Below are 14856 nucleotides of genomic sequence, written 5' to 3' on the forward strand. Positions count from 1 at the left end.
TAGAGCTTTCTATAAATCACAAACGTTTTACATCATGGTCTTCTCATGTGACGTCACATATTGCTCGAGAGTTGTCTGCCATATTGTACCTGACACAACCACCAGATGTAAGTGGAAAAACATGTATTCCCTGACTGGTTTGTGAGTGGTTTTCTAATAAGAAAAGCAAACAGTAACTGCAGAATGTTCAAAGCATTTCCTTTGGTCACCAGCAGATTGCTGCTTTTCCTCAAAGTTTGAATCACGTGGATTTGCCTGCAGTTACTCTTCAAGCGGTAGAGCAACGGTGAAAGGTGTGACACAATCGAGATACAGAGATTGTTTGCCTTTAAAGTAAAGGTTACTTTTGATGCTTGTTGACTGCAGCACTGAGGCACGACTTTTACTGAATCCTTGTAACTTTGCTGTTTCCCTGTTTCACCTATCAGGCGAAAAGTCTCAAAATCTGCAGTTGCAATAACTTTGGCAATCCTCTCTTTTTATAAGAGAGAATTGCCAACACTGGGGTAAAAATGTGGAACAGCTACAAATACTGCTGACAAGAACCTCATCTGCTCATGGTTCTTAGTACTCATTAGCAAATATTAAGGCAACAAGCTATACTGCAAATATGGCTAACATAATATGCTTATGACAAGAACTACTGTGCCATATTCATGAATACTGTAGTTTAGACTATTTCATGAGTGAAGGAAAGCATAGCATAAAGCATAAATCTCTTTCAAAGCACATCTTATTGCATGCCATAGCAGCTGACTCCACTTTTCAAATTTGATCCCAGTTGGTTTACTCTCACGATTTACACCAAAGTTCTTCTAGAAAACAAGTGTCAGTACTCTCCAGCCATCTTGGTAACAGCTTCAGGCAGAAGCTGACTACCGAGCAAACGTCATATAAGTTATGTACAGAGAAAGCCCAGAAAGCTTATCTCCATCTTTACTATAACAACAAGTTGGTATTTCTGCCAAAACACAGTGAAAACGGCTCTGCTAAAAATGTGCCAGTGCAACAACACAACAGGCTCAGTTTTTGGTCTCTATTGGCTCTTTGGGCACAGAGGTTTGACATCCACCATCTTTTCCATCATGTCAAATGCCTCCTGTGAAGAATGCATTAATATGGGCCTTCAAATTCCAGTGAGACATTAAATATATGTACTCTTACTAGATGAAAGTGGTGAACTCTGAGAGCTTCAGTGCAATATTAACTCAGGGGCCAGATCTCACAGTTGCAAGCACTTAAATTCAACAAGGCGCTCACCTTGCCAAACAAGAGGTATTGCAATAAATGCCTGGCATGTTTGCTCTGCAGTCAAAATTAAAGGACTGCGTGTTTCTGCAAAAGACTGAATGACCAGACGAAGGCCAGAGTGTAGCAGGAAAAAGCTGTTTTTATATTATTGCTTCTAAAAGACCCGGCTATTCTAATAATGACTTTTTAATTCCGCCGTGGCAAGGCGAATTCTGGGACTGTAGTCATTTTCTGTGAAAAGCTGTTTAACTGTTTCCCTCTAGGGCTGCTTTATATGAGGATTTTATCACAAAAGCTTAAAGATCACTGTCATTGAGGCAGAACGGAACAGCACAGCCCCGAGTTCCCAATTAAACTATTTGGTGAATTTTCAGAAAAGATTTCACTAAGATGTCGATAACTACAGTTTTGATTACTTTCACCTTGATAGTTTGCTCATATGGGCAATCGGAGAATTAATAATGGCTCCTGGGTTATTATAACACCACCTTCATTTGGAGGTGAAAACTGGAGTTGATGAGGACTGGATTAAAATGAGCTCAAAAGCTCAACCAATCCAGATTTAGAGCTCTTGAAAATAGAGGTGTCCTATCAAACATGCTGGTTTTCTTTGGACTAACATTGTCAAACGTTGCACATTTCCATTTTTAAGCTTTTCGGTATCTTCGGTTTTCCGTTAGACACTCGTCTTAATTTAAATTACCTATATAAAACATTCCTTTCTTGTTTTTTTGAGCAATTCAACAGTAACATCCAGTTTAAGTTGGAGTTTTGCTGATATAAAAAAATAAGATGTTTTGAACTAAAACGAACAATCTAAGGAGAAATGCTCTGAAACGTTTGCTCACCTCGGGGCTGAAGCTCTGACCAAAGCGAACCCATCATAGTTTGAATTTTAGACTAGGGAGATGTTCAGCATGTAGAGGTTCCTCTGCATCCCTTGCATTTTTTACGAGCGAACCCTTTAAAAGGCAAGAGAAAACAACAAGAGCTGATTTATCGGCATTGTCACTGTGGCTATAATTGGCCTATTAAACGTACTGCCTTTCCGATGCAGCTGATGTCGAGGGAGAAGAGAAAATCTGATTGCCTGTGCGCAGAAAGGGATAAAAACTGTGAAGCTCCCTGTCATTTTGAGCTGTAGAGGGTTTGTATCCAGCTGCATGGTGATGTGCAGGATTATCCTTACAGCTGTCTCTTTCTCTTACCTCTCTCTTCGTTTCACTGTCTGTTTGCATTCGTCTCTTTCGGTGCCTACAGTGAATAGCTGTGCTCCAATATTAATCAGACATTATTAGAGAAGTAGTGTGGTGTCAATAAGAGTCGCTGCAGGTTTGCATGCTAATGATGCTTACCTTCAGCTTACTCCATTGCTCTGCTTGGTGATTTTTCTCATACTGTTGAGACTTAGAGGAAACTTTTATATATCCATCTTGAGCATGCAGCTCATTTTATATAGTTTCCTCTCATTATGATGGTTTTAAAAAAGTGCATGCGTTTTAGGTTTATTTAGAATAGAATTCAACTTTATTGTCATTGCACATGTCACAAGTACAAGGCAACGAAATGCAGTTTGCATCCATCCAGAAGTGCTTTAGCCATGATATAGATATATTACAAAATTTATATTAGCAATAATATAGATATATTACCGAAATGGGTCTGTTATAGGTATGAGGGTACAAAAATGGGTCTATTATGGGTATGTTACAATGTACACGGTATGAAGGTATGTTATGAATATGCTATAACTATAAGTATGTACAGGCTGTAGTGGGTATACAAGCTATGTACAGGCTATGAACAGGATATAAATATAAAGCTATAGAAATATGCAAGTTATAAACAGTTGTAAACAGTTGTAGAATTATAATTATCGTATTGTACAGAATGATTGTTTATACAGAATTATGCAGTAGTGCAGTTAAGATAAGTGAAATATGTGGCTACTTTATTTATTTAGCTTGTCTAAAATTATTTCATTTAAACTTGAGAAGGTCACTCATCCTTTCAGACTGAACGTCTATGTATGCTGGAATGGGAATCTATTCTGCTTTTAATTATTTTCATAGATATTAATTACACTGGTAGACACTTAAAAGTGGTCGTCTGACACTCTGTGTTGGCCTTGTGACACTCTAGTTGCTACCGTTCGCCCTCTGGCAGCTGGTATAGGCTCCAGTTCCTCTTGCAGCACTGAGTCATATAAGTGGAAGAAAATGCATGGAAAGGTTTACAGTTTACACTATGCAATATATGTTAAGGGCTTAAACATAGGCCATAAGGAGCTGAAATCCAGTGCATAGGACTACTAGTTTGAGACATATAGCAAAATTAAAAGGGTCAGAAGATGCTTTTTTCCCCCTTTAAACATGACAGGATAATTTTCTGAAAGAAGAAGGAAGAAGCAAATAAAGTAGTGTGAAAACAGGAAAGAAAGGCATTGTAAAGAACACGGTGATATGAAGTGTTTCTTGAAGGTTAAGTCAGGGAGTATCACCGCTGCCCTGACAGTGAGGTGAGTCCAAGTGGCCATTAATGAGACAAGAGGGAGAAGACTTGAAACAGAAACCTTTTCTCTTTGTGTCTCAGCAGCTGCAGGCTGCAGAGGACGTACAGTAATATTGATGAGAGCAGAGACAGCAGGAACTGTAATTATATACTGCTGTTCCCTCAGGAGCTTTTTCTTCCACAGCTTCAATCTATATAAAACCATCACACGATGGAGCAGAAAGACCGACCGCTTTTACTCTCCACTTGCACTTGTTTTATAGCTCTGCCTGGAAAAAATACCCAAAACTGTAGAACAACACACATGAATAATGTTAACGTGGAGTTCTTCGTTTGCATCTGTAGACTGCATGTAAATGTGAGCGTGTGTAAAGGAGAGACAGAACAAAATGCAAATCAGATTTGAGCCGATCTTCTTCTTCAAGTCACTATTGTGTTGAACTTGCAATAGAACTGGGAAAATACAAGTCAAATAAGTTTTCCATTAAAATCCTTTAGTAAAGCAGTGAAAGCGAAACTTTTTTATATTTTTTGTGGCTCTTTCTGTAAAAGATAAAAGCTGCAAACTGGAACATTTAGGGTCATCTACTCTTTAATACTTGTGCAGTCAAGTAAGTGGCTGTGTGCAATGTTCCTATTATGGAAATTCATTCATAAAGGTCCACATTTTACAGTAAAGTGTTTCTAATTAACAATAAATGTTATAAATATTTTAGATAAAAACAGGACAGTTTTCCAGTGAATTATCTGAAACCTGGGTGTCCTTCTATATTCAATAAACCTTCAATAAACTTCCTATCCTGAAATAATTCACTGAGATTTAAACTTTAATGTTGAACCTGAATGACATTGCTGCACAAGGGGGCAGCATACCGCTCAAGGCGCCTGCCCACATACTGTATGTAAGTAAGGACAGGAGCAGCCTGGTGAGAAGGTCACATTGCCAGCAGCCTTCGAGCTCTTTGAGTTATCCAAGTAACAAGATATAAGCAGGAATTAATGAGGACAAATGAATTAGTGTGCATTCACAGGAGCAGAGCGGTAGCCACTCCTGTGGGTTTAGCAGTATGCTGTTAGCTGATCTTTGAAATAAATCCACCTACAGGCTCAGTACGTAGCAGAGCAGCTGGGAGCTGTGGCTTCCTGGCTTCCTATATGCCTTTGTGGGGCACATTGCTTCTGGTCCTGTGCATCTGAAGAGGAACAAAGGATTAGGAAGGACTTATACCCCTTTCTTTCCTTTAATTACAAGGACCGCCCCTCTTCATCACGCCTCATCTCTCTTTGTAACACTCCCTTAAGCTAAGCACTGACCCCACTGGAATGTTTGGCTCCAAAAGAAGCAGATTCCAGCCTTCTCCAGCCACCAGATCATACAGTGTTTCATTCTTATAGCCCCATGCCCTTTTGTCTTCCTAAGCCTCTTAAAGAGCCCCCGATGCCACATGCAGACGGTCCCCCTCTCTTGAGTTGACTGCTTACGCTCCGAAGTTAATGCTCAACTCATGCGGTGCTGTCTAATCTGGTGAAGCACACAGTAGTTATTTTGCTGAAACTCCTTTAGGCACAACATTTTTATTGCACTTTGTAATTCATAACAGAAAAGCTGGATGTTTTAGGAAATGCACAAATTGCTTTACTTTAAATATTAACCTGCAGCAGCAGCCTGCTAGCTTTGCACATGTAAACTTCTTAAATGAACATACATAATTAACATACAGTGTCTGGAAAACAGTTTTCAGTTTTGCAAACGATATTATTTCTTGGTGAGAAGCAGTGACTTTCTGCAGTCTGGTTCTTATAACTGTTTTGTATGGATAAAACAAAAATCATATACAGTTCATATATACAGTATATATGTGATAGCAGTACAGACAAATATAAGAAGAATATGGAGATGAAGCTCGACACTGACCTTTACAGTGCGTCGATCCAGACAGGGATGTGCAGAGAGGTTTAAAGGGGCGGGTGCTCAAAGTTAAAAAGGGGCACATTGAACCATGCTGAATAACAACAACACACATTCATCAAGAATCTAATATGGGAAGGGCGGGGCTGTGTTGATCTGAGACTGTAGACATTAAAAAGTCCACAGGAGAGATGGTAGCTGATTAAACAAGTGTCATGAGATAATAACAAAATGCAAAGATTGGTGACAGCGCTTGGAACCATAAGGCAACGAAAAACTGTGACATAAACTCGGCTCTGCCTGTGAATCACTCTTTGCTTCTCTTCTTCCTTCCTTCCCATCATTTCATATATCACTCTCCACTTGCTGTCTATCTGAGAACAAGGCACAACTTGCTATTGCAATAAACTATAATCTAATTATCCACACCTAACAACTCTTGCACTTAATCTATAATAAAATGATGACAGAAAAATGTTATAGCCCTGCCTTTAGTAGCCTCATACAGCTCCTACTGTTTCCTCCTCATGTCCTTACCAGCCATGTCTGCACAATGTTATATCATGAGTAATAATTTAAAAAAATCTATATACATAAAACACACACATGCACGCACAGTGACATTTTAGACCTTCTTCAGAATACTGTATATACTATGGGCATCCTTACATTATTATTTATTACTAGAGCTACAATAATAAAGCAATGAGGAGGGGGAAGTAATAAATATGAAATAATGTATTTATGATGATTCCATTTGTTTCACTATCCACTCTGTGCAGGGCAAAGCTTATTACATTTTTAAACTGTAGAGATAGAATCTTTTGTCTTATTTAAAATATAAATCTAATATAATCTGCTTCTTAATGTATGTTCTTTAAAATACAGCGTGTGTTTTTTAATATATTATAATTATAATTATTATTATGTGGACATGCATATTAGATCGTTTTTTAGTAAAATATAATCCCTCCAGAAAGGCAGGAAATGCCCAGAAACTTACTTTAAAACTAAATATGTTCCCTAAAACGGTGACAGAGCTACAGACCCATGACAGCCTTACACAGGTAGCCAGCAGCTGTGACCAGCACTACTTGTGCAGTTAATAAAAGGACAGGTAATGTTTGTCGCGCTGTTGCACACACAGCACGCTCGTTTGTTTCAGTTCGTCAGTTGCAACAAGACAGCTTACCAACGTGTACGTAATAAGCTAATACTCCTGGGTGCTACACACTACAGTGTGCGCTGTACACCTACTTACTGGGTTTGTCGCATCAGTCTGTGTCTCTGAGTTAACTTGTGTTTCTCCTACAGCTCCGGACCGCAAAAAATGCGCGTGCTCTTTGTGAGCTCGTTCCCGGCTCGTAACCAGCGCGTTCTGCCGTCGAGGGCGATCATTGGTTAAATGTGATCATGTGACTGATGCAAGCCAGATCCTTTTATTTAGCAAAACTATGATTAATAGTTAAATATTATTGTTGAGGGGCACAGACAGGACTCCGCACGCACACACACATAAAAAAAATAATAAATAAATAAAAAAAATTTAAAAGTTGCCTCAACAAAAGGGCACTTTGGGCACTCATCAGGAAAGGGGCGGGTGCTCAAGCCCCTCTAGCCCCCCCCCTCTGCACGTCCCTGGATCCAGAGGTGGTGTTATTTTATGGGACGCTCAATAATAATAATAATGACAATAAATTTTATTTGTTGGCTCTTTTCAAAACACTCAAGCTGGCCTGACTCCACAAAATTAACAAGATCCACAAAAAACACAATAGCAAGAAATATTTAAAATCCCGGAATAATACATATAAAAAATATGAGTTATAGTTTATATGCTGAACAGTTTGGCTTTAACATGTGATTGAAAATGTGTAATATGGTCTGGCTGATGGAGGTGAAGTGGTAGTGAGTTCCAAAGATCCAGGACGACTGGCGACCTGTCATATATTTTAGAAAAAGCATGCTACTTTACATTTAAGAACATTCGCGTCTGAGTTGTATTTCTTTTTTTTTTTTTTTTTATTGTCAGGGTCCTGTCCTTCGGGCTTCCTGCCTTGTGAAAATGGCAGGTGTTTCGCTCCATGGCAAAGCTGTGACTTCACGGATGACTGTGACGATGGAACTGATGAGAAGCATTGTGGGACTTCGTGCACCTTTGAGAACGGACGCTGTGGGTGGAAGAGCTCCCTTGCAGATAATTTTCACTGGGTGCTGGGCACTGGGTCTGTCCAAAGCATACGGCCTCCGTATGATCACACGCTGATGAATGAGTATGGTATGAGTTTGCATTTTCTGGTACACTATGAACTCTGTACACATTTAAAGTTGTAGGATTTTTCTTTTTACCACCGTTTCTCATTAAAAAGAACGATTCTTTAATCACCGTTGCATAATTTAGCAGGTGCATCTGTGCTGTGAGTGGCTTTGTATAATCAGAATGAATGATTTTTCAAATTTTACCTGCTTGGGCCAAATGGCTCTCCACCATGTTTAATTCACGCTTTTGTAACTTTAGAGACAAAATCAATGAGTTTCTTCTCAGCATGTGAAAGCGCACCAGGTGATTTATTCAAGGCTAAAATTCCACTTTACTCTGTGCATGCCAAAAAAGCAATACACATAAATTACTTATCACTTAAGCTAATTTTTATTATGCAGTCTCCTGCATGTATCTCCTACTTTGATACTGATCCAAACCAGCACCTCGTGGCAACCCAGCAAACATGGCTAATATTATTCCCCAATCAAAACTGGACAGATGCTGATGTTTTTCCACATACCATACTGGTCCACTTAGAGCCTCAGATGATTGCAATAAGAAACAAATGCACATGATTTTGTTTTTTAATATGCCATTTCATTGTTATCTAATTTGTTTAGCAATTAGCAATGCAATTATGCCATTTGAGTTTAAATTAGCTGTCATTTGTTGCATAGCCATCACCTCCGTGCTTCCCAATGTTCCCATTATAACCCTCAGGTGAAGCTAACTGATCAGATAAGAAATGGACAGCAAAGCAGGAGATCTTTTTATTTTGTTCTAATCATTAGTTAGCACACTCGCTTGGGAAGCAAAAGATTTCTTTTTTGAATCCAGAGGTCCAAATCCCCTTGGGGTTACTTCATGAAGAGCATCTGGTGAAACACTGCTAAATAAAATAAAAAAATGCAGAGCTTCTGACAGCATCTTTTTTTTATTAAAAGGATAATGCATAGCAAATCTTGCACACAAACCTTCCTTTACTAAGAAGTCCAAGACGCCTGCTCGATGTGAACTTGCATTTAGAAACTATTTTTAAAAGTCAGATTGTGTGCAGGGAAGGGATTCCCAGGATGGCTGCAGCCTTTCCAGCCTCCACAAAAAGTAAAACAGCTCAAGGAATGCAACAAAAAGGCAGATACCTTGACCCGGCCTGCAAACTTTCCAGACCCTGATCTTATCGAGCGTTTGTGTGCCCTGACTGATCCATGGAGGCAGGGACGTGCAGAGAGGTTTAAAGGGGCGGGTGCTCAAAGTTAAAAAGGGGCACATTGAACCAGGCTGAATAACAACAACACACATTCATCAAGAATCTAATATGGGAAGGGCGGGGCTGTGTTGATCTGAGACTGTAGACATTAAAAAGTCCACAGGAGAGATGGTAGCTGATTAAACAAGTGTCATGAGATAATAACAAAATGCAAAGATTGGTGACAGCGCTTGGAACCATAAGGCAACAAAAAACTGTGACATAAACTCGGCTCTGCCTGTGAATCACTCTTTGCTTCTCTTCTTCCTTCCTTCCCATCATTTCATATATCACTCTCCACTTGCTGTCCATCTGAGAACAAGGCACAACTTGCTATTGCAATAAACTATAATCTAATTATCCACACCTAACAACCCTTGCACTTAATCTATAATAAAATGATGACAGAAAAATGTTATAGCCCTGCCTTTAGTAGCCTCATACAGCGCCTACTGTTTCCTCCTCATGTCCTTACCAGCCATGTCTGGACAATGTTATATCATGAGTAATATTTTTTTTAAATCCAGCTAAATAAAACACACACATGCACGCACACACAGTGACATTTTAGACCTTCTTCAGAATACTGTATATACTATGGGCATCATGGTGCTGATCCAGAATCCTTACATTATTATTCATTACTAGAGCTACAATAATAAAGCAATGAGGAGGGGGAAGTAATAAATATGAAATAATGTATTTATGATGATTCCATTTGTTTCACTATCCACTCTGTGCAGGGCAAAGCTTATTACATGTTTAAACTGTAGAGATACAATCATTTTACTGCTGTAAAATCCAACTTTTGTCTTATTTAAAATATAAATCTAATATAATCTGCTTCTTAATGTATGTTTTTTAAAATACAGCTTGTGTTTTTTAATATATTATAATTATAATTATTATTATGTGGACATGCATATTAGATCGTTTTTTAGTGAAATATAATCCCTCCAGAAAGGCAGGAAATGCCCGGAAACTTACTTTAAAACTAAATATGTTCTAAATACTTTAAAACTAAATATGTTCCCTAAAACGGTGACAGAGCTACAGACCCATGACAGCCTTACACAGGTAGCCAGCAGCTATGACCAGCACTACTTGTGCAGTTAATAAAAGGACAGGTAATGTTTGTCGCGCTGTTGCACACACAGCACGCTCGTTTGTTTCAGTTCGTCAGTTGCAACAAGACAACTTACCAACGTGTACGTAATAAGCTAATACTCCTGGGTGCTACACACTACAGTGTGCGCTGTACACCTACTTACTGGTTGTGTCGCATCAGTCTGTGTCTCTGAGTTAACTTGTGTTTCTCCTACAGCTCCGGACCGCAAAAAATGCGCGTGCTCTTTGTGAGCTCGTTCCCGGCTCGTAACCAGCGCGTTCTGCCGTCGAGGGCGATCATTGGTTAATAGTGATCATGTGACTGATGCAAGCCAGATCCTTTTATTTAGCAAAACTGTGATTAATAGTTAAATATTATTGTTGAGGGGCACAGACAGGACTCCGCACGCACACACACATAAAAAAATAAATAAAAATTTTTTAAAAGTTGCCTCAACAAAAGGGCACTTTGGGCACTCATCAGGAAAGGGGCGGGTGCTCAAGCCCCTCTAGCCCCCCCCCTCTGCACGTCCCTGCATGGAGGTCACATCCCCAAACAAACTTAACCCAAAAGATGTGCTGCAAACATTACAGTGACTGCAGGACACTCCCGTCAGAGGTCTCATGTCCACACCCATTTGCTCTTAAGGATGTGCAAAAGATTTCAAATGTGACACGAGCTGCTGTTGAAGCTAAGTCTGCTAGCTTGCTGGCTGACCCCCGTGCGTGCTGTGTCATGCACACGTAACATGCCGCACTTTCCTCATGTCATTTACCAAACACACCCTCAAATTAGGATTTAACATCTGCCGATTTCCCATCTCCCTCTCTTTGGCATGTCAGCGCTCCTGTCCTGCATCGCCAGCATCCTCCTGCAAGCTCTGGGGGCAACTTTTCCCATCACTCTCCAATTTCTATGTGTAAGATATGTGCAGGGAGTGATGAGCTCAGAGACATATCTGTTGCTTTAATAAATCATTTCAAACCTTGCCAAACAGAATAACAGTCACAGCAAGTGTGGGTAAATACTACAGGAAACACTTGCTAAACAGCTTTTCTGCGAAGAAACAAAACAAAAAGCTTTTTCTGAGTCAGTTTACTGTGCAGCCAGACAAATAATGTTCTAATAAAGAAGTCAGTCAGCAATAACAGCCATAACCAGACAACAACAGAGCAGAGAAAAGGGAGTTTGTTACAGAGGACGAGGAGGAGGAGGAGGAGGAGAAGAAGAAGAATACCCTGCTGTGGCTTCTTCTCCCATTACTTTGTTATCTGCAAAAACACCAAAAATGAGGATGTCTTGCAGAGGCATTCATGTTTATTGCAAACTGTGGTGAGAAATATATTACATTCCCACTAAGTGCTTCACAGTGAAAGTCTTAATACAGTTCTGATCTAGCTGTGGGAACACCAGATTACATGCTGCATCATTTCTTGAAAAGCCAACTTAAAACCGACTGGTGGTCGACTGAATCTTAATATTCTGCTGAAAAATGTAGACCATAAAAAATTGAGTTTGATTCCATGAAAATCAGAAGAATTATATTTAAACTTTAAGTGTGTTTAAAATATTCAGTAACAGCGATACAAAAGCCATAGACTACAAAAAAGCCCGATGTAAGATTATTATTATTAATGTCGCTAATGCTGAGTGCAAAGAAGATACACTTTCTTTATTTCTCATTCATTCATTTTCCTACTTTCTCCTTTCTCTACTTGGCTGAAAAAGTTTGAGTGCTCCCCTGTGCCAAAGGCAGTGAGACATTAGAAGATGTGTCAGAGATTACCCCGTAACTCTTGGCCCTCCTTCCCCCAACACATTTTGTGACCTTCATGTGATTTGTCAGAGCCACCAGTGCAGAGATAGTTTTCAACCTCTGTGCTCACTTGCTGGCTCAGTGTCTTTCTCCTTCATCACTTTCCCTCATTTCTCTCCCTTTAGGGCATTTTGTCTATTTGGAAGCAACACCAGTGGGACTGAAAGGCGATAAAGCTCATATTAGAAGCTCTGTGTGGAAAGAGTCTAGCGCCATCTGCAAGCTCTCCTTCTGGTACTACATTTCCCACAAGGCCTCGGGAAGCATCCGGCTTCTGATCAAGGTAATGCATCTGCATATAGACAGAAATGACATCAAATTAGTGCAGCTGTATCGTGGTGTCTGTATTTGTAAAAAAGACAGGAGGTGTTTGATCTATAGAGGGAGGTTGTAGTTGGTTCTGAGCATCTGGGAAGATTCTCTCTTTGGCAGCTTGCAGTTCTTCTTACCCATCAAGTTTCTGTACACATGGCTGATTCTGAGGGATTAAAATTTCTATTTGGACTTTTCTGCCATATAAACTCTGGTGGGTTTGGCCTCCATCCTCTAGTCTATTTACTCTAAACTTTATTTCACTTTATCAGGTATGACTCAAGCAGAAGGTGCTGCTGCTGTGCTTGACAAGATTCATTCCTCTGCAGGAAGGTGTAGCAGATCATTTTTCTGCATGTGTGGCACTTCAGGAACTTTTTATGCCATCTGCAACAAAAATGCTAATATAAATGTATTTAGTTATTTATTTGTAGTACCTCCTTTTTCAAACATTTACATATCATTGCTCATGCAAAATAAAAGGCTGTTCAAGTTCATTTCAAGGAGGATCCACATTCAAACACACATGGCAGACAGATTTTGGTAGGAAGCTGAAAGAAAGAAAGCAAAGCAAAAAAAAATAAAAAAAAATACCCAACCAAACAAAACATCCAAAGAGAAAAGCCATCTAATGGGAGCAATAACTGAACCAGAGCAACTACGAAGCCCTGAAAAAAATTACACACTCCAGAGAGCAGGGTAATAAGAAACAAGAGCAGGCAATCGCAAGAGCACCAGAAAGAGGAATAAAACACCCTAATACGCACAGGGAAAGTGATTACACAAATAAAACAGGAAATGACTGCCAAAAAAATGGCACAATACTGGAATACATACGCAGAGGAAACACGTAGAGGAAACAATTAAAAACTCAGGCAGGGGTAAACAACATCAGCAACGGGAAAAACAAAACACAAGAAACATGAAGAGAGAAACAGAAGAAAAGCAAACTGTGGCTTATGCCTGTCTCTGACATGTTTCTGCTACTTTAACTTTTAATTATAAAAATATAAACATACAAACACATTTGAGGTGTCTTTAGAAAATAAAAAACACTGCTAAGACCCTATGGGAATGTGGTGAAATTTGTGTATATTGTGTATGTGTGCCTGTTGTTTCTATATAGTTCTTTCTAATGGTAATTTTAAAAACCTACTTTTATCCCTTGCTGTTTGTTTCATTGTTCTTCATTTGTGAACAAAAACTAAAACACATTGAATGATTGTGGCTGCACATTAACAAAAAAAACAACCTCGTTATGTTACTCATTCACTGATCACATGCTTGGATGGACACGTTACACTTACTGATGCTGTTTTTGTCTCAATCATTAGATAAATAGTCTTTGCTATTGATTGTACATTAAAGCCTGCTGTAGACTGGATACTGCTATCATGATGGGATTTGCCCAGTCCCCCAGTCATCCAGCCGGCTGTTGGATTGATTATGAGGCTCTCCGAGAGGCAGGAGATGATAAATGCATGTGGACTATTTTTAAATGTGCACCCTCTTTCACGTATGGGTTGAAAATGTAAAATTTGGCCTTTTAAAGAAGGTCAGCTCTGTGCTTTAAAATGAGGTGCTGGACTCATTTACACTTAGAGACACAGACGTAGTGGGTGGAGAGTTCAGAGGCCCTCTGTGTGTGTTTGTGTGTTGGTTGGTGTCTCTGTGTGTGTGAGGGAGAGAGACAGGCAGATAAAACCAAAATGCCTCAAGTGTTATGTGGCTATAGCTTCCTATGACACATAAATGATGATAAGTACATGTATGACCTAGAGGGTTCAAAGACATAAGCACTTACAGATTATTGGTTTGTGCTATAATTTACAACATTAGAGCACTTTTATAGTCCGGATGTTGCAGCTACATAAATACTAGCATGCACACACATTTGCACAGGCAGGGCAATAAAAACACACAAACACGCTCACACTCTCTGCAAGCATCACAGTGTAAATATAGTGTATACTATGCATCTTTAAAGGGTGACTGAACAACAAAAAAGCTTATGATAATAAGAGTGAAAGGGAGGGGATTGTATTTACATGGCAAGCCTCCCCCCATCCCATGAAGTTCACAAGGGGCTCAACAGGCGGCTCTATTTATATCACCAGCCGTGTGAACTGCTTCTTTTAGTCATTAGTCATCACACTAATGAAGTGTCTGTCCTCAGCAGCAGAGCAAACTGAATAAAGATGGGGTGTAAGAGTGAGTTAAGTAGCATTAATGTACCTGCCAATCTTCAAACTTCCAGCAACACTCCTTCTAATGTGTCTACATCCATTTATGTATGTATGTATACATGCATTCTCCTATGAGATGATGGATGATGTCCTAGAGGATCTCCTCCGAGATAGGACCAGGGCATCACTGATCTCCTGGACAGTCGGAGGTGCAACCTGGCAGTATCGGAAGGACTGAAATATATAATGTC

At 39.6% G+C, this 14856-nt stretch overlaps 1 protein-coding gene across 1 annotated transcript in view; it reads left to right on the plus strand.

Moving 5' to 3' along the window:
* The window catches only part of malrd1 (MAM and LDL receptor class A domain containing 1), a 69931-nt gene that overhangs the window by 30757 nt on the left and 24318 nt on the right, over window positions 1-14856 (plus strand). The window contains exons 19-20 of the mRNA XM_086306453.1: window positions 7704-7949; window positions 12233-12390. Of these exons, the coding sequence (XP_086162579.1) occupies window positions 7704-7949; window positions 12233-12390 (404 nt within the window). The remainder of the gene's footprint in view (window positions 1-7703; window positions 7950-12232; window positions 12391-14856) is intronic.

The sequence above is a fragment of the Aulonocara sp. 'chitande type north' Nkhata Bay genome, linkage group LG9, assembly GCF_057382095.1.
Source record: "Aulonocara sp. 'chitande type north' Nkhata Bay isolate Kocher_YH1m ecotype deep benthic linkage group LG9, A_spYH_male_GT1.1, whole genome shotgun sequence".
Taxonomy (NCBI): domain Eukaryota; kingdom Metazoa; phylum Chordata; class Actinopteri; order Cichliformes; family Cichlidae; genus Aulonocara; species Aulonocara sp. 'chitande type north' Nkhata Bay.